Below are 19,353 nucleotides of genomic sequence, written 5' to 3' on the forward strand. Positions count from 1 at the left end.
TACAAATAATATTAAATTTTTCCTCTTCTCTATATAGGTTAACTTCAGTGAACTATGTATTTGGGGTCTTATGCCCTCTGACCTTTTTGCTTTGTAGAGTGCCGTTAGAGTTGATCTCGTAAGTTAACCAGGCTAATTGCAGTACGGCACCGAAACACCTGCAATTAGGCATGAATCACAAATCATGAATATATTTACATATATTACGTATATCTATATATTTGCGCAAATTCATTCGATACATCATCACAAAGAAGGCTACTAAAAATATCAACGGACTCAACTTAAAATCTTCCTCCTCCCCAATGCTTGAAATGCTTTCTGATTTTTGGGTTGTTTTACGACAAGTTTTAACACCCTTCGGAATTTGATTTGATTTCCTTCCCTTCTCCTTCCTCTCTTGCAAAGATTTTAATTAGCACGCGCCGGTGACTAATTTGCAAAAAAAAAGCACACGCAAAAAAAAACAAAGTTCATCCCGGGAAGTGACAGTTCATCAAACGTCAAACATCACACTTATCTTGGACTCGTTTTGTGAACTCGGGTGTACGATTCGGGTTTTGATACCCGTGACGATTGCGCTTCCTCTGTCATCGATTAGAAAGCGGGACGAATGCAGCGCCGAAATAGCTCAGCTGGGAGAGCGTTAGACTGAAGATCTAAAGGTCCCCGGTTCGATCCCGGGTTTCGGCAGCTTTCTACTTTTTGTAATTTACCGAAAAGTTCTTTCTATACGGATTTTCTTGATTTTTATTTAAAAAGTAATAATTTGATCAACAGACAATTTGTTTGTTTGTTTTTAGACGCGTTCCCGAGGCACAATGTAAATAGAGACATATTTTTTTGATAGCTTTGTGAGATCATAAATAACAACTACAACACTACTCAAATCAATAAAACTGTTAACGTAGCAGTAAGCTTTTTACAGCCTGCAACGCGCTGCAGGAGCAAGCTTTTTCCAAATTCAAAAATGTTGCTGTCTCTGTGTGAGTACATTAAACAAAATTAAGATACATTTATCGTTTTTAAAAATTTTTAAATGCTACGTTTCGGTTGAGCTGAGTATTATTATTGAAATGGTTTTACATATATATATATGACGATGGAAATATTAAAACAAAACAAAAATCTATTTAAAAACTAACTAAGCACTACACACGTGTATTTGTGTGTGTAGGACAAATAATGTATGCATGTAGTTATACATATGTGTGTGTGCGATTGCAAACTGTTTGCACATACGACAAAGTATCAAATCTGTCTATCCCTTTCTCTTCTTACGAGTAAATACAGTATGCCTGGAAATCAACAGTGTAGATAACAGCCAGTTAACATGCCCAATGTTAATGTCAAGTGCTCGCACTCGCTCTCTCCCACTCGCACTCTATGCGATCTTCACCTCGGTTGGCGTTGGGTGTTTGCTGTCAGTTGCCGTCGATGGTTTTAACAGAATGAACTTGGCATTGGCCGCCACCGGTGTTATGGTTACTGTGCTTGATGCCATGGCGATTATGGCGGCCGTTTGATTGCTGGCTGCCAACGAGGATGCCGGCAAAATGTCGGTTAAACCGTTTTCATGATGAATAGTGTTTGCACTGTTGAATATTGCATTCATTTTATAATTGAGCTACTGCTGTTGATCCCACTCCACTTACATTTCCATTTCCAGCACTTTCTTTTTGCAATTTTCACTTAACTTTATTTAACAAATTGTATTTTTAAGTTTAGACTAGTAATTTTACTTTGCTTGTAGTGGTTGCCAAAATTGTTTTCTTTTTTGCGCTATCTGGCAACTTTTTGTTTGTATTCTGAGTGCATCTAGCTGGCAACGCTTCACAATTTTTCGCACACCATTTAAATTTTCAAAGAGTGAAGTTGCATTATTTGGTAATATGTGTGCTTATTTATCTAGTTAGAAATAAAAAATAAAATAGAAAGTTAAATTTTAATTACATATAATGTCAACTAATATTTTGAATTGAATTAAATATCTTTAAAAATGTACATACATTTTTTATGCTATAAATAGAATATAAACATTTTTTCAATATTTATACCCGCTACCCATAAGGTAGAAGGGTATTATAATTTTGTGCCGGCAGGAAATGTATGTAACAGGTAGAAGGAAGCATCTGTTTCCCTATAAAGTATATATATTCTTGATCAGCGTCAACAGTCGAGACGATCTAGCCATGTCCGCCTGTCCGTCTGTTCGTCTGTCCGTGTGAAACACTGGATCTCAGAGACTATAAGAGATAGAGCTATAATTTTTTTTTCGACAGCACTTATTATGTTTGCACGCAGATCACGTTTGTTTAAAATGTATGCCACGCCCACTTCCGCCCCCGCAAATTAAAAAAATCGAATAACAAGCTTCATTTTAAAGCTAGATTTTGGTACATGTATATACCATAATAACTATAGTAGTTATGATTTAAGAAATACTTTTGTTGAGCTATCAGACTACTTAAAAGGGTCTTAGTTATTAAAGAAATCTTTTATATTGTACCATCTATGGTATATTTTGAATGCGGTTTTATATCGATATACCAAATATACAATCTAGAATATATATAGTATTTTCGGTATATGTATTTTGAAAATAATGCCACAATATTTTGCATTTATTAAAAATGGGTAGCGGGTATCTCACAGTCGAGCACACTTGACTGTAAATTTCTTACTTGTTTTAATTTAGTTTAAAATAAAAATTTTTTCGATAGTTGTCAAATTAATTGTATCGGATAGATATCGAAAAAGCAAATCTATCGTTTAGGAACTTCTCACTCAAGCAGCCGCCATCTTACTTCATCTCTCTCGATGCAGAAAATTCAGCGCATTTTTGCACTTAATCAATTTGTTGATGCTTGCTGCTCATTTCTGTTCGCCTGGTACTTCAATAGGCGATTTTCCTCATTTCGACCGCTTTCGCGTCGATAGCTGACTGACAATGTTGACGAGGATGCTTAAGCATGATGAGCGACATACGAGCTATTGCATACATCATTATTATTATTCATCGTATATCAGATTTGCATACATCACACTTCACACCTCTCTTCACAGCGCAGTAAATCATAATCATGACGCTGATAAAGCGCGAAGAGCTAAATATCGACTAGCTGAAATGCCAGGCCAACAGAAATCAGCAGCAGGCGCTGCTATTACAAAAAGCAATGCAATCGCTAGGTTCAAATTTATTAATTTTAATAACTAATATTTCTACTTAATTGCGTTTAACAACTTTGAGTGCATTAATTTTATAAAAAATAACCAAGAACTTAAATTGAAGTACAGTTTATAAATATGAATAATTTATTTTGTCAAACTTGAATGGCACTTTAGGAACTTGTGATAATAAGTCCCTTGGTAGCTCTCTTACTTACAAATCTTATCATTCAATGACTTTGAATATTTTTATTGGCATATAGATAGCTCAATTATTTGATTTTTAAGTAGCTACAGATTTATCTTATCGCGAAAATGACAAGAAAAAAAAAAAATCAAACTGAATACGGCTATTTCACAATTTGAACTAATGCAAAAAAGTATAGCCTACTTCAAGGGTGGTTTATAAAAAAAAGTGTTGCATACTTTCACTTGTATTTTCTATCTTTCATCGTAGCTCTTATTTCATTCATAGATTACGTGAGGAATTCGCAAGTGGCTTCGTGCGTGGCGCTCTCGATTAGTTCATATCAAATTGTACTCTATATATATGCTAATATAATGATCTTAAGAGCACCCTCGTGATAGATAAGATTAAAGACTGCTGACCAGTTTAACAACATCCAAACTTCAAATAACAACATTACTCATATTCACGTGACGACACGTGAAATGTGACAATCGATAAAGGCCAGAAAAATAAAAGTGCACATAAAAAGGTTGACCAGATTAAACGACATTATATTTTGAAGTTCATTTTGGTATTTCCCAATTTAATAGAAATTGTGCAAGTTCCATTTTCCACCGAATAGATGGCGAACCTTTGATTAGATACAATTTTAATTTGGCAATTCTACAAAAGTCATAATCCACAATTAATGCGACTTAAGCAATAATTCAATATGCCAAGCATATAAATTAGGTGCTCCAACTACTAATTTGAATGCTATAAAATGACAGGGCGCCTTTTGATGACTAAGTCGATTGGTGGATCGCTGCTGGTGTCCCCGCCAGACAAGCGACGGGCAGTTGGTTAAGTCAAGTGGTTGGGTTTTCAGCCATAAAGTAGGCGCTGATCGCTGAGCTTATCGCATTGGTTTAGTTTCGAATACATTGATTAGTTATTTATTTCGGCGAGTCCTTATCTCCCCAAACGTTTTCACTATAAAATATCCAGCTGCGCAACGCCAACGCAATTAGTATAATCACAGAAGCTGAAGCACAATGGTTGGCAGCCACTTAACGCTAGTGCTACTGTGCATCCTTGGGATCGCCAGCGCCAGGATCGAGGATGTGAAACAGCTTAGGGATGTAAATGTGGAGGAGATTAACACTGACAGCTATCAACGCATGATGAAAATGCGTCACTTGGCCATCGAATTTTTCGATTACTACGAGAATATCACAGCGACCGATTTGATAGTGCCCGGAACAAGGTTGCCCAACCTTCAGGATCTGCAATGTCTGGCCGAAGTGGCACAACTCACACAGGCCCTGCAATCGGGCAGCCTTTGGGCATTGCGAAGTAAGTGTACTAACAGGTGAATTGAAAAGTCCTCGGTCTACAAACCGTTAAGGAGTAAAGTTTAATTTCAACTTTACGGACTTAACATTTAGGGGGTACTTCCTTCAGGACTGTTAACGACAAAATCTTAAGGACTGAAGTTCAACTTCAACTTCTAGGACTTAACATTTCGGGACAGTTCTTTCAGGACTCTTAATGACATCTGAAAAGAATTTAATGGGTAAAAGTTGAGGAGTGAAAATCAATTTCAACTTTAGGGACTTAACATTTCGGGGTACTTCCTTCAGAACTGTTCATGGCAACTGGGAGAAATTTCATTGACCAAAAGTTAAGGAGTAAAGTTTAATTTTAACTTTGCGGACTTAACATTTCGGGGTAGTCAGGACGTCTGCGAGAAATTTCAATAACATTATCTTAATGTTAATTTCCTTTTCTCCCTCTCGCAGTGATTGATTCCTGGGGCCGATTGCCAGCTGGTTTGCTGTATGGCAACATGAGGGATTTGGGCAACTTTGATGAGTGCATTCGGGTGAATCAAGAGATTGCATTGACGGGACAAACGATACGCGGCAAATACTGCTTCGCCAATCTTGTGTCGGTGAGCTTGCTCAGAGTCAGGACTGCCGTCTGCTTTCCCTCTGCCTGCACTGCGGATCATATGGACACATTGCTGCGTCAGTTGTATCAGCGACTGTTGAACATTGAACTCAATGCGAACTCAAGGTTGGTGGACGAAGGCACTTGCCAGACGTCCGAGAAGGAGCCCCTAGATGGTCTGGCCATATTCACGGTGTAAGTACAAGTTCACTTAATCCTATTTATCCTTGTGATTTAATCCTCAATATTTCCTTCAGCACGCTGATTGGTGTCTTGCTTGGCATATTGCTGCTTTGCACACTTTACGATTACTTTTTGTGCGAGGATCAAAGTGAGTTTCTCTATTCGATATATTTCTATTTGCTTTACTCATTTCATTTATTCACTCTACAGAGAATATGCCCGTCATAGTTAAGATCTTTTCGGCACGCGTCAATTCGCGCGAACTCTTTCGCATTGTGGACAGCAAAACGAATCCAAACGTTATCGACTGCCTTCACGGAATACGCTGTATGTCGCTTATTTGGGTTGTCTTTGGCCATGACTATGCCTTGGTAGCTGTGGGACCCAATATTAATATCGTTGACTTGTTGCCAGTAAGCAAAAGTGGTTTATAGATTACAAATCAATTTATAGCCTAGCGTAAATTTACTATCGCTGGCTAGGTAGAAATATGATTAATTTACTAACAAAAGAATTCATTGTATTGAATTCTTTGCTTAACTTACAACAACAAAAAAAAAAATCCTAATCTCATTTTTAAGAGCTTTTTAGTTATATCTAAAAGTTTGAGTTGTTATTTAAATGTTTAAAAAAAAAATTTGGTACATTTACTTACCACTCTCTCTGTCTCTTTTGTAGTGGATGAAATCGGCCTTCAGCATGTTCATTATCCACGGTCTCTTCTCGGTGGATACTTTCTTCTTTTTGAGTGGTTTGCTCGTTGTCTTGGTTGCCATGCGCGCCGTGGAAAAGTATGTACAAATGCCAACCTAAAAATGTGACAATCTTTTAACATTTCTATTATCATTTAACACAGATCGAAAGGCAGAATTAATGTGCCGCTTATGTATCTGCATCGCTATTTGCGTCTCACACCCATGGTGGGATTGGCCATATGCGCATATATGTCCATACTTCCCATTCTGGGCACTGGTCCGCTCTTCAAGTCCTTCGCCGCCAGCAACTCGAACTCTTGCCAGGAGACCTGGTTCTGGACGCTGCTCTACTTGCAAAACTATGTGGTGCCGGAGAAATTGGTAAGTGTAAAACAAAAAAAGAAACAAGCAAGTAAGAAAGTTAAACAGTGTGGTATTAATGCTAAAATATACCGAAATAATATACTGAAAAAATAATGAAAATAAACCAAATGATATATTTGGTATATTGATGAGCTAGCCTCTACGTATTTTGGATGAAAGCAAAACAGTGCGGTATTCATATTAAATTATACCAAAATAATACTCCGCAAAAATACTAAAAATATACCGAATGGTATATTTCGTATATTGATGAGATAACCGCTACCTATTTGGAATGAAAGCAAAACAGTGCGGAATTAATTTTAAAATATATCGCAAAAATACGCAAATATACCAATAGCTAAGTTGTGCGATGATAAAGTTAAAATATGCTAAATTTATATTCCTTAAATATACAGAAATTATACCAAATGATATACTTGGTATATTGACATAGCACTACATTCAGATTACAAGCCAAAGCTAAGTTTTACAATCCGATCGCAATCAAATTCTCTGGAATCATACATCCTATAGTTTCTATTGTGAACACCAAAAAAACAAAATTTGAATTATAAACATGGGTGATAAAGAATATATATACCTCATAAAAATCCATTGCCAAAGTTGATCTATAATTTCAAAATGCAATTTATTTTCTGCAGTGCTTGGAGCACAGTTGGTATCTGAGCGTGGACATGCAGATGTATCTGTTTGCTCCCTTCCTGATTATGGCGCTCTACAAGTGGGGTAAGAAAGCTGTCGCTGTGATTGTGGTGCTCACGTTGCTGCTCGCTGGCTGTCTCTTCAGCATGATGGTGATCAAGGGATACTCCATGTAAGTATTGAAATACAAGCATATCATATCCTACAAATAAATTAAATTATGTATACTTTAGCAACTCGGGTAATCACATGGATAAGATTTACTTTGCCACTCACACGCGTGCCTCGCCATGGGCAATTGGTCTGCTCTTTGGTTACTTTTTGCACGTGAATCGTGGAAAATCCTTCAAGCTGAATCATTTGACTGTCTGGGCTGGTTGGATCTCTTGCTTGGCTCTCATCTTTGCCAGCCTCTTTGGCCTGTATCCATATTCCGCCAATGGTTATTCGCTGCCCATACTCAATGAAGCCTTCTACGTGACGCTGACTCGCATCGCGTGGCCACTCGCTTTGGTCTGGGTTGTGTTTGCCTGCAAATATGGCTACGGTGGATTGGCCAACAGTTTCCTCTCCTCTCCGCTGTGGCAACCGCTGTCGAAGCTCTCGTATAGCGCCTACATTTGGCACATCTTGATTGAGCAGTTCAACACTCACACAACCAGAACGAACACCTATTTCAGTGATTATCAAGTGGTAAGTTGAAATTGATATAATGAGAATTTCAAGTACTTACTTATGTCTTCTTCTTCTTTCATCAGATGCTGCGCTTCTGGTCGGACTTTGGCTTCTCCGTGCTGTTGGCTTATGGCATGTACATCTTGGTTGAGGCTCCGACGGGCGGATTGCAGACGTGGCTCTTGCCCAGTGGCAAAAGCAAAGCGAAACCCAAAACTTTAGCCAACGAAGAAGCTTCTGCCCCAGAGCTTGAGCCGAAAGCTGTGACTGTGACCTAGATTTAGAATATAGTATAGAAAATATTTAGTTAATAAGATGGAAGTTTTTTTTTTAGAATAAAATACTGCTTACGAACAAATAGTCAGCAATGTTGTTTTATATTCATGTGGAAAGTTCATAAGGGGAAACGTACCAGACTCCATAAAAAGATTAGCTAATTGAATGTCTTATTTGGTTTTTTGGGCTTATGAAATTTGGCATAGTTCTGACATCAACCGTTTAAGTATTCGGTTATTTTTTGGAATTTGTTCGTTCATCAAACTTTAGCCAAACAATTGAATTAGGCATTAAATTATGCCTTTTTTTTTGGAATTTGTTCTTTCAGCCAATTTTTGTTAACAAATTTACTTGAGGTTTTATAACCATTTTTGGTATTCAAAATGTCGCTTCTCTTTTTATCAATTTGTTTGGTTTCTTTATCCAAAATAACTCGTTATCATTTCCGTATTTGCGAGTTCAAAAAGTTACAAGGACACTAAATCTGAAAATCTGAAAAGTAGGCAAAGTTTCGCATTCTTTAGATATTTTCTTATCGCCAGACAAGCAATAATATATGTACTATATGTTGTAATTGGGACTTTCACTCGATCGTTCAAAGTCTACACCGTGTGTGTGTCTGGGAATGGGAATAATGGCCTTGACGCCAATCTGATGGACGATGCAAAGACGGACCGTCTCGCTTTCGCGTGTAGGTCTGGGTCTCGATTAGATTACAGCACAGCCCAGCCTGTTGACCAGTCTGACATCAAAATAAGTACGAAATATATAGTCGAGTGTGCTCGACTGCGAGATACCGGCTACAGATTTTGAATAGAAGCATAAATATACCACAAAAATTCTAAAAAAAAAAATATATACCGAAGGCTATGTTTAGTATATAGATGAAGTGCCCGACATCCATTTTATTTTATTTTTATGTGCAGTATTATTTTGAAAATATACCTACTGATATATCACAAATATACTAAAAATATACCGACTTACATAATTGCTATATCGATAAAAATCCTACATTCGAAATATAACAGAGATGCAGTATTATTTTGAAAATATACTTATATAAAATATACCACAAAGTACTACAAGTATACCAAAGGTCATATTTGGTATATCAATAAAGTTCAACATTCGAAGTATACCAGAATGTTAGCCAAAGCAGCTTAGATTCGATTGCAGTAGGTATAATTTGTCATGCAAAACTATTTCTTAAATTAACAATTTTAACCGATCGCAATCAAATTCTCACGATTCACTAATATTATAGTTATTATTGTCTTAACCAATATTACACTTGTTACTCGATGTTTTTAACTTTGTGGGGGGCGAAAGTGGGCGTGACAAACGTTTAAAACAAACTTGATCTGCAAGCAAACATAACAAGTGCTGATCACAAAAATTATATCCCTAACTCTTATGGTCTCTGAGATCTAGGTGTACATATAGACGGACAGACAGAGAGACTGAGATGAATATATCGTCTCGGCTGATCAAGAATATATATACTTTATGTGGTCGAAGATGCCTCCTTCTACCTGTTACATACATTTCTTGAGGGCACAATGTTATAATACCTTTCCACCTTATGGGTAGCAGGTATAAAAAACGAATAAAACCCACGCAGAATTCGTAACAAATAATAATTGGAAAAATTTGTTTTGTCTATCATGCTGGTCATGCAAAACGCCAATCTTTCCATAAATATTGTGTTGGATTAGTCCAAGTACAAATGACTAAGTTCTTATTCTGGTTGTGTGTTTTGTTTGTTTACTTCCCAGAAATCTGAAAATTAATTACCCCGAACGTTCCGGAGAAACGTGTTGATTAGATTCACAATTCACAATTAGTTTTTCACCAACATGTTTTTGTGTGACCCTTTTTTAGCATATTTGTATCCCTGTTCCGGTTGGAAGTGTTCTAACGATGACAATCGGAAATCAATGAAACACTTAAGTGTTTTCCATACGATCGATCAATCGATCGATTGGTGAAATCACTACGATTGAACCTCTTGAACCTATGAATGACTAAGTTGGTTATGGCTTCTTATTCCACATATATTCCTCCCTGCCTGTGCCAGACAAACCAATTTCAAGTGGCTTGCGAGTGCGACGAGTGAGATAAGCAGCAAACCTCATAAATAGAACTCGCAAGCACTGATCGCGTTCAGGGACCGCTTACCGCTTATCGCTTATCTCAAGGAATAATAATAATAATAATAATGATTAACTTTAATCGCTTATTATTTGGCAATAGAGTCAGATGGAAATACTAACAACTTTATCACGCTTACATTGTGCCATGTATAAAAAAGGCCAACCAGCTGGCGATCGCAAATCGATTCGATCAGTCGCAACCGTCAAGCCAAGTTGAGTGTCAAGGAGCCTCCGCCGTTGTCATGGCTAGATTAAATTGGACACTTTGGTTCTTCGCCACGATCGTCGGAGTGATCAGCAGCGACATCACGAATGGCAACTCGAGCATGGCAACATATCAACGTATGATGAAATTACGCCATTTGGCGGTCGAGTTCTTTGACTTCTACGAGAATGTTACGGTCACGGATTTAAAACCGAGAATTCCTACGGAACAGGATTTATTGTGTGCCGCTGAGGTGCAGCAACTTGGACAGGCACTGCAATCAGGAAGTCTTTGGGCCTTGCGAAGTATGTAAAAAAAAGCACCTTCAAAAGTGTCTGCTTAACATCATCATAACCTAATCCTAAAGACCTGAGTCGGTCTCATTGCAATAAGGAATAGTATTCCTTAAAATAATAACATCAAAAGTGTCTCCTTCATTCACTTTCACATAATCCTAAAGACCTTAGTCGGTCTGGTTCATCTCATTGCAATAAGGAATACTATTCCTTAAAATAATAACGTTAAACACTTCCAAAAGTGTCTGCACTTTCACAAAATCCTGAAGACACCTGGCTCATCTCACAGTCATCAACGAAAAGTATTCGTTAAGGTAATAACATAATTTCACTTTCATGTCCCTTGCAGTGATTGATTCCTGGGGTGGATTGCCATCCGGTTTGCTTCATGGCAATCTCAAGGATTTGGGCAATTTTGATGAGTGCATTCGTATTCAGCATGAAATGACAACAACAGGTCATTTACTACGCGGTAAATATTGCAGCGCCAAACTGCCTGTGGGCAGCGTTTTGGGTGGAAATTCTCCGGCTTTGAGTTCACTCAGTGCACAGACCGCTGTCTGCTTTCCCGCCTCCTGCTCGGCTGAAAACATCGACGCCTTGCTGGGTCAACTGCTGCAGCAGCTGCTCAACATTGAGGTGAACACGCAGCTAATCAATGAAGCCAATTGCCAGACGGCCGAGAAGGAGCCTTTGGATGGACTTGCGATTTTCACTATGTAAGTTTTTTTACCCGCAACCCATAAAGTAAAAGGGTATTTATAAACGCAACCCATAAAGTAGAAGTAGTATATTTGATTCATGAGAGTTTGATTGCGATCGGATAAAAATGTTTGAAGTCTATTTAAGAAATACATACTTCTATATAAATGAAATAGATCACAGTCGAGCACACTCACCTATAGTTTTCTACTTTCCTCTTTTTTTCCTTGCAGTGTGCTCTTTAGCATTCTCGCTGGCCTCATGTTACTGACCACCATCTGGGATTACTTTTTCTGCCACGATCAAAGTGAGTTTCCAGCTAGTGAGTGTTTTGTAATGAAAAACCATCTAATAAAAATAATATTCTATAGAGCGACTCCCCGCTGTGGTGCAAATCTTTTCGGCACGTGTCAATTCTCGTGCCTTGTTCCGTATCTCGGACAGCAAATCAAATCCGAATGTTATCGACTGTCTGCACGGAATACGCGGCTTGTCGCTTATGTGGGTAATATACGGTCATGATTATCTGATGGCGGCTGCATCGCCTAACATCAATCTGGTGGACATTGTGCCGGTAAGAAATCATTGCGCGCGCTTACACTTTTTCCTTTTCAACTACAATTTCGAGTGGGTTCGAACTCTGTTTTTCCAGTGGTTCAAATCTCCGTACAGCATGTTCACCATCCACGCTCTCTTCTCGGTGGATACGTTCTTTTTCCTGAGTGGTTTGCTCATTGTCCTCGTCGCTTTGCGCACCATGGAAAAAACCCGAGGCAAACTGAATGTTCCCTTGATGTATTTGCATCGTTTCCTGCGTCTCACGCCTGTCCTAGCCTTGGGCATACTCGGGTACATGGCAATCTTGCCCATAATAGGAAGTGGACCAGTCTACAGCAGCGTCATCCTAGCCCAGAAGGCGAACTGTGAGGAGACTTGGTTCTGGACGCTACTCTATGTACAGAACTATGTGGCGGGCGAGACAATGGTAACGGTGATACAACATTTCTTGGGAATTGCTTTTAATCTAACCCGCTTTCTACTTCGCATTCAAGTGTCTGGCGCACAGTTGGTATCTGGGCGTCGATACGCAGCTGTATGTGATATCACCGCTGCTGTTGTTGGCGCTTTACAAGTGGGGTAAGAAGGCAGTCGCTGGCATTGTGGTCTTCATGCTGCTCCTCGCCGCCTGCCTCTTCAGCATGATGATGGTCCGTGGTTATACTTTGTGAGTTTGCTTCTTTGTCCTGTTTACATTTGGACATGCTTTAACACTTCCACTTCTTCTTAGGCAACTAATGGTGGATTCCAATAAGATTTACTACACGACACACACGCGTGCCTCACCTTGGATAATTGGTCTGCTCTTTGGTTACTTTTTGCACGTGAATCGCGGAAAATCCTTCAAGCTGAAACCTTTGGCAGTCTGGGCTGGTTGGATCTTTAGCTTGGCATTGATCTTTGCCTGCCTCTTTGGCATTTATCCATATGCAGCCAATGGTTATGAGTTGCCCACGCTCAACGAAGCCTTCTACGTGACGCTGACTCGCATCGCGTGGCCACTCGCTTTGGTCTGGGTTGTGTTTGCCTGCAAATATGGCTACGGTGGATTGGCCAACAGTTTCCTCTCCTCGCCGCTGTGGCAACCGCTGTCAAAGCTCTCGTATTGCGCCTACATTTGGCACTTTTTTATCGAGGAACTCAATGGCTTTAGCACACACACAAGCACCTACTTCAGTGACTATCAAGTGGTAAGTGATCAGAGCTTCATCATTTTATTTGCATTCACTTACATGGAAATTACGATTTAGATGCTGCGCTTCTGGCCAGACTTTGGCTTCACCGTATTGTTGTCGTATTTGATGTACATTCTGGTTGAGGCTCCCACGGGTGGCATTCAAACACTTTTGCTGCCCAGCGGCAGACCGAAGGCGTCTCCACCAAAAGCAGATGCACCAACAATTGAGCCGCGAATTAATGAAGACGACAAGCAAGCTGCGCCTCCGGTGGCGTTGAAAACGCCTTTGGATGGTTAAATTCACAAGTTACTTGTCTCGCTACTCACGTATTTAATATTTATTAATAGCTTTGAACAAATTTTATCACAAGACACTCGCGCGCCGCTTTTTGGTTGCAAGTGTTGCCAAACTTTTGCAAAGTTCGATAATTGATCATCGATAACGTCGATATCATATACGTTATACATATATAAATAAATATAATTAGATAAAATATAATTTAATTAAATAAACAGAATTAATTTACGTCTAAAAAAATACTCACATCAACATCTTTTAATTGCTGTGAACAATTCAGACATTAGACATAAAAAATTCGATAAGCTGCAAGCAGCCATTTTGTCTGCAAGTGTTTCCATACCTTAGTGAATTTCGAAGCTTGATCGCACGCTGCTTGAACAAACATTTTATATGCACACATAAATGTATAATTAATCATTATCGCTTTACGAGTCACATAAATACGAAATAATCATTTCAAGTGCTGCTTTATTTGCAATTAATTGGTTGAACTTTGCCTTGCAAAGCGAGCAGCAACAATTCGGTAAGCAGCAAGGACGTCATTTTGTCTGCAAGTGTTGCCAAATTGTTACAAATATAGAAACTCGTTCAAAGAAGATACATACATACATACACGTGTATGATTAGCGCTGCCTCCTTTGAACGAGTTTCTATACATACATATATGTATGTATGTACATATATGTTTATACTATGTATAGGCATTAAAATATACAATTAAAACGCACGTCAATATGAAATCGTATAATTGCTTGCGAATGTTTTGAAGCTCAGCTTAATTTGTATTTAATTGCTTGAACTTCGCCTTTTCAAGCTGATAATCTGTAGCGTGCTGCCAAACTGCGACCGGAAAAATTCGTAAAGCTGTTTTGCAGTGCAATACACACACACACACGCGTACACACAGTGACATTGACCGTTATGGAACAGGGTGATCGTTACAAAGTAGATGACAACAGGGTGTGCAGAAGAGATTTAAAGTTGCAGCCCAAAATTATGCAACGTTTCATTTGCAGCTCTTTTGAATTACTTCATTAACAACCTCTTTTAGGTTTTTTTTTAAAGAATGTACAGGGTATTTGCGAGTGCGGTAGTATTCACTTAAGATGAGTAAGTATTGTTTTAATAATAGTTGAACTACTTATAACAACTATCAAACTGTCCCTGTCCCAGTCAGTCAATCAAATTTTTGATCGGTTCGCATTGTATTTGAAAGATTTGCATTACCAGCAGCTTCTAATTAAATGTGCAATTAGAAACTGAGCGATCTTAGAAAGCGTCAATTGCGTTCGCTCGACTCGAAAATACCCGGTCAACAAAATATGCAGCTGTGCTTGTGATTTGCAATTCGATTTTTGGTTAAGGATCATTTTGGATTCGGTTTATTAGATATTTTCCAGCCAAACCTTTAAAAGAAATAGTCTGATATGTTACTTACACTCTAGAAACATTTTCATTTGCCAGTGACCAATCATGCTCTTCCGTTATCTTACTACCGGGTATAACAAAAGGGAGGGTGAGAGAAGTTCCCACGTCGCCCAGTCAAGTTGATCTCCGGCGGATCTCGTCCAGATCGCCGTCGAGTGTCATGTGCTGCTCATTTTGGTGCAACTGGAAATCCCATCATCATCATCATGCCCAATTATAATTGCAATTAATCGCTGTCGCCTCCCTCAAAACGTCACTCAGGTGATTTGCCCCCCCTTCGGTCCAGTTGAGGGTGGAGAACAAACTATAAAATGCTAACGCCACCAACAGTGAAGCAATCAAGTGCAAATCATTCACCCAACGTTCAACATGTCGCCTTACACTTGCTTGTTTGCCACACTTCTGGTCGCTGTCGCAGTCTCGGGAGCACCTCATGAGGACCTCAGCAAGGAGCATGCCGCCGAGGTGGCGCAGGAGTGCAAAACGGAGACGGGAGCCAGCGATGAGGATGTGCAGCATATGCTGCAACATGAGCCAACCGAATCGCATGAGGGCAAATGTCTGCGTGCCTGTATGATGAAGAAATTCGAGATTGTAGGTGCAAATTATCTTCCAATGTCTTCCTCATCCAATTAACCGTTTCTTTCTCTTTTGGGGTAGATGGATGATGCCGGCAAACTGAGCAAGGAGCACGCTTTGGAGCTGATCAAGCACATTAGCAAGGATGATGCCGAGAAGGAATCAGCAGGCGCTGAAATTGTCGACAAATGCGAAGCCATCGAGGTGCCCGAGGATCAGTGAGTGTTCCCGACTCCTTTTTTGGAGATTTCCCATTTGATTAACGCTCATTTCTTCCTTCCTTTGCAGCTGTGATGCGGCTGCTGCCTATGAGAGCTGCTTTGTGGAGCACTTGCATGAGCACGGTTTGTCGCTCGCCGAGATCTAAGTGATCGAGTGATCCGACCTATAACTGCGTATCCCTCAAGACCCTCATGACAAGCGCCACGCTGGCAATAAAATGCTTCTAGCATATCTTTTTTAATATGTACTTAATACAACTCTAGTGCCTAAGTCGTAACTGAATAAATCTGTGTCAACTGCAAGAAATCAACTTTTGTACTTCTTTCGAGTAAGCTACAATCGAGTGTGCTCGACTGTGAAATACGCGCAGCTCACTTTTTTAATGAGAGCAAAAACAGTGCGGTACATTTTTTAAAATATACCGAAAAAAATACTAAAATATACCATATTAGGAATATCGTTGATGTATATTCGAAATATACCTTAGAGATCAAAATATACCATACTTCTAAAATTATATCGCGAAAATACTGAAAATATACCGAAGGTCATTTTTGGTATATCGTTGATGCACTACATTCGGAATACTGATGACAAAATATACCAAACCATATTCTACGAATATCCTACAAAAGTTTTTAAAATATACCAAATGTCGTATTTGGTATATTGTTGAAATAATACATTCGAAATACACCAACGAGCTCAAAAGATATCAACAGCTAAACCTCGATTGCAGTAGGCATAATTTGCCTTACAGAAGTATTTCTTAAATAACTTTTAAAATGTATCCAATCGTAGATCAAATTCTCAGGAAACAATTAGCCGCCGTTGGAAAACGCAAACTAAAAACCAAATGCATTCGCTTACCCATTCAACATTTTCTATAAAATTTCTTCAAAAGTAAAAACGGTTCGATAAAGAAAATTAAACAACGAAAAAAATCAAAATGCATTTGGCTTACAAATTCTATTATTAAATAGCTGTCGATGTTGTGTGAGTAAGAATTGTGTACTTAAATAATTATACGCATTCATTTTATCATCATCCGCTTAAACCCTAATAATCAGTTATTACAATGCGTTATCATTATTATTAAATTTTTTTTGTTATTATTTTTGTTTTGTTTTTTTTTTACTGATTTATATGAACTTACAAGACTACAATGTTATTGTGTGTTGGGTGTGTTTGTTTTACCTTAACTAATGGACCGTGTGTTTGCATCGGTTCCGATTCTAATATATTTATATATGTAATATGTAGATCTAATAGGTAAATTACAGAGATAGAGCAGCAAAGAACTAAAAAAAAGAAGGAAAAACAAACAAAACTACAAATCGCAAATCGCTTTTTAGTTTTGTTTGTATGTGGCGGACAATAATTGGAAAGTATATATGTATATATATATTTTGCATGTTCCAAAGAAATTACAAATATATATATATATGTATCTATGTGTGTATATTAAAAAAAAAAAAGAACAAAGAAACGCAAACTTAAATGTTATGCTTACAAATAGGAATCGTTTCAACGTTGGTTGGCTTATCAAATGATCCGAGTTGATGTGAGAAGTGAATTTGGAGTGTCTTGAATGAGTGATGATGAAAATGATGATGATGAAAATGTTGATTGGGAGGGAGTTGTTGTAGTAGTTTGTCTGCGTGTTTGTTGTTGTGGCCCATTGTTGTGTATTTGTTTATAATAATTGATTAATTTCTTGTTTTTTTGTTTGTTTTGTTTTTGCTTGAGGCAGGCAGGCAGTTATCAATGTTGCAGCTTGCGGCCAAAAGCACACACACGCAAAAAAAAAAAAGAAAAAGAAGTCATAGTGCAATTTGCAGCCGCGCTTTGTTTCCCATTTCAGTTTCCCATTTTGCGCCTTAAAGAAAATAATCGGCCTGCGGCTTTTTCGACGGTATGCCGCGACTCTCCTGTGGTGCGGCCTCAAAGATGACAAAATCGCGATGCAGGTACTCGTTCAGTTCCAAGATAGCTGCCACATTGCCGCAGCTGCAAGGCAGAGAATGTTAAATGAAACATTGACAAATATTAGACAATTATACGAACCGATAGCAATAATTGGGCGCTGACCACACCGTTAGAACGGTCTCATTAAAGTGCCACTTAAAGCCCTCCATAACGAGTTGATGGGCACGACATATCATATCGATGTCATTGGTGCGATTGAATTGCGAGACCACATCGGAGCCAAACAAATAGCCAGCTCCGCGTGGCGAGACGCCCCAACCAGTCTGATCCTCGGGATCACTCCACAGCAGATCACACATGGGTCCATCGTGTGGCACCTCCTGTTTGCGATCGATGCTCCGTATCTGATCCAAATACTGTATTGAGGGCGAGAGGCCGCCATGCACACAGAATATCTTGCCATCAATGATGGCCGATAGGCTGAGGTAGTCAAAGATTTCGGTGCAATAGCGCCACACAGCTGTCGAGCCATATTTGCGCAGGCACTCATCGTAGAAGCCATATACCTGGGTGATCTGGCGAGATTCATGATTGCCGCGTATCAATGTGATGCGATCCGGATAGCGAACTTTCAGCGCCAACAGCAGCAGGAATGTCTCAACGCTGTAATAGCCACGATCCACAAAATCGCCCATAAATAGATAATTCTTTTCCGGCACATCGCCGCCCACTTTGAACAGCCTCCTTGAGGTCATAGAACTGTCCATGGATGTCGCCGCATACGGTGACCGGTGAGTCCACACGTTGCACATTCCCCTCCTCGACAAGGATTTCGCGTGCTTTGGCACACAAGGCTTTCACCTCGTTCTCTTTGATGATTTCACAGCGTTTCAGCTGCTCAATTTGACGATCCAAATCGCTGTAGTCGACCATTGTGACAATGTGTTGTGTGTGTGGGGGGAGTGGAGGAGCTGTGTGGTGGGGGGATCTTAAAGCAAGCAGCACAAGCGAGGCGGTGAGGCAAAGCGGGCGGGGAGAAGGAGCGTCACTTAACAACGGCCCTTCGCCAAACGAGCGGGGGCGGGGGCGGAGGAGAACGAAAATAAAACCAAATACTTTTTCGTACGCTGGCTCTGCCCAAGCTGCAAAAGAAAACAAGAAAACACGAAAACACACGCATTAATATACAAGTTTTCTTCGTTTTTTTTTCTTTTGGTACAAGTTGTTTGTGTTTTTGCATCATCTGCATGTATGCGTGTGTATGTGTGTTTTGCATGTGTCTGTTTTTATTCTGCAATTGCTTATATGTGTGTGTGTGTGTGTTTGTGTGCGGCTTGTGGCCTTTTGCCGCGCGCGCCGCACAAGCAGCATTTTTTTCGCGTTTCATTTTAGTGCCAGCAAGTTTGCTGCACTTTACTGTGAAACACACTAGGCGCTGAAATAAATATGTGTGCACAAACTTACACTAATTAAATGCTACAATTTCATGGAATCTTTTGTTTTCAAACGAAACACTCGCACGCACGCTCACTATTAACAAAAAAAAAAATTTAACTAGATACGCTTGACGTTTTGTGACGATAACTATCTCTTGTGTGGTGGTGCAACGATAACTCATACGCATATATCGATTAGCTGCACTCATGTCAAAA

The 19,353-nt window shown here is 39.2% G+C and overlaps 4 protein-coding genes, 1 long non-coding RNA gene and 1 other non-coding gene across 6 annotated transcripts; 4 read left to right on the plus strand and 2 right to left on the minus strand.

The window, feature by feature from the left end:
• Positions 1-620: 620 nt before the first annotated feature.
• Positions 621-693, plus strand: Trnaf-gaa (transfer RNA phenylalanine (anticodon GAA)). The gene has a single exon. It is a non-coding gene; the product is annotated as a tRNA-Phe (tRNA).
• Positions 694-4,350: 3,657 nt separating this feature from the next.
• On the plus strand, positions 4,351-8,230 carry LOC133848654 (nose resistant to fluoxetine protein 6-like). Its single transcript, XM_062284298.1, has 9 exons — positions 4,351-4,693; positions 5,140-5,485; positions 5,548-5,621; positions 5,684-5,886; positions 6,152-6,264; positions 6,330-6,549; positions 7,197-7,369; positions 7,431-7,890; positions 7,956-8,230. Exons 1-9 carry the CDS (start codon positions 4,393-4,395, stop codon positions 8,148-8,150), a joined length of 2,085 nt encoding a protein of 694 aa, XP_062140282.1. The 5' UTR covers positions 4,351-4,392; the 3' UTR covers positions 8,151-8,230.
• Positions 8,231-10,479: 2,249 nt separating this feature from the next.
• LOC133848689 (nose resistant to fluoxetine protein 6-like) lies at positions 10,480-13,607 on the plus strand. The gene is made up of 8 exons (XM_062284346.1): positions 10,480-10,814; positions 11,155-11,524; positions 11,741-11,814; positions 11,879-12,081; positions 12,160-12,492; positions 12,560-12,732; positions 12,796-13,255; positions 13,316-13,607. The coding sequence occupies exons 1-8, from the start codon at positions 10,547-10,549 to the stop codon at positions 13,538-13,540; spliced, it is 2,106 nt and encodes a 701-aa protein (XP_062140330.1). The 5' UTR covers positions 10,480-10,546; the 3' UTR covers positions 13,541-13,607.
• LOC133848696 (uncharacterized) lies at positions 12,895-15,187 on the minus strand. Its single transcript, XR_009895291.1, has 2 exons — positions 14,153-15,187; positions 12,895-14,091 (listed from the first exon to the last, which is right to left on the minus strand). It is a non-coding gene; the product is annotated as an uncharacterized LOC133848696 (long non-coding RNA).
• Positions 15,188-15,302: 115 nt separating this feature from the next.
• LOC133848692 (general odorant-binding protein 19d) lies at positions 15,303-16,082 on the plus strand. The gene is made up of 3 exons (XM_062284350.1): positions 15,303-15,565; positions 15,632-15,768; positions 15,839-16,082. The coding sequence occupies exons 1-3, from the start codon at positions 15,341-15,343 to the stop codon at positions 15,915-15,917; spliced, it is 441 nt and encodes a 146-aa protein (XP_062140334.1). The 5' UTR covers positions 15,303-15,340; the 3' UTR covers positions 15,918-16,082.
• A 779-nt stretch (positions 16,083-16,861) lies between these two features.
• On the minus strand, positions 16,862-19,315 carry LOC133847967 (serine/threonine-protein phosphatase 4 catalytic subunit). The gene is given in 4 exon segments (XM_062283320.1): positions 16,862-17,782; positions 17,840-18,441; positions 18,443-18,843; positions 19,166-19,315. Coding segments are annotated over 3 exon segments (924 nt in total). The 5' UTR covers positions 18,635-18,843; positions 19,166-19,315; the 3' UTR covers positions 16,862-17,652.
• Between the last annotated feature and the right edge of the window lie 38 nt (positions 19,316-19,353).

This window comes from Drosophila sulfurigaster, chromosome X, assembly GCF_023558435.1.
Source record: "Drosophila sulfurigaster albostrigata strain 15112-1811.04 chromosome X, ASM2355843v2, whole genome shotgun sequence".
Classification (NCBI taxonomy): Eukaryota; Metazoa; Arthropoda; class Insecta; order Diptera; family Drosophilidae; genus Drosophila; species Drosophila sulfurigaster.

What these genes read in the sequence shown, in the direction of transcription:
- LOC133848654 (XM_062284298.1), top strand. Translation starts at nt 4,393, where the DNA reads ATGGTTGGCAGCCACTTAACGCTAGTGCTACTGTGCATCCTTGGGATC. An exon ending in GCCATGCGCGCCGTGGAAAA is followed by an intron (nt 6,265 to 6,329) that starts GTATGTACAAAT and finishes CATTTAACACAG; the next exon opens with ATCGAAAGGCAGAATTAATG. An exon ending in ATTTCAGTGATTATCAAGTG is followed by an intron (nt 7,891 to 7,955) that starts GTAAGTTGAAAT and finishes TTCTTTCATCAG; the next exon opens with ATGCTGCGCTTCTGGTCGGA.
- LOC133848689 (XM_062284346.1), top strand. Translation starts at nt 10,547, where the DNA reads ATGGCTAGATTAAATTGGACACTTTGGTTCTTCGCCACGATCGTCGGA. An exon ending in AAGTCTTTGGGCCTTGCGAA is followed by an intron (nt 10,815 to 11,154) that starts GTATGTAAAAAA and finishes TGTCCCTTGCAG; the next exon opens with TGATTGATTCCTGGGGTGGA. An exon ending in CTTTTTCTGCCACGATCAAA is followed by an intron (nt 11,815 to 11,878) that starts GTGAGTTTCCAG and finishes AATATTCTATAG; the next exon opens with AGCGACTCCCCGCTGTGGTG.
- LOC133848692 (XM_062284350.1), top strand. Translation starts at nt 15,341, where the DNA reads ATGTCGCCTTACACTTGCTTGTTTGCCACACTTCTGGTCGCTGTCGCA. An exon ending in TGATGAAGAAATTCGAGATT is followed by an intron (nt 15,566 to 15,631) that starts GTAGGTGCAAAT and finishes CTTTTGGGGTAG; the next exon opens with ATGGATGATGCCGGCAAACT. An exon ending in ATCGAGGTGCCCGAGGATCA is followed by an intron (nt 15,769 to 15,838) that starts GTGAGTGTTCCC and finishes CTTCCTTTGCAG; the next exon opens with CTGTGATGCGGCTGCTGCCT.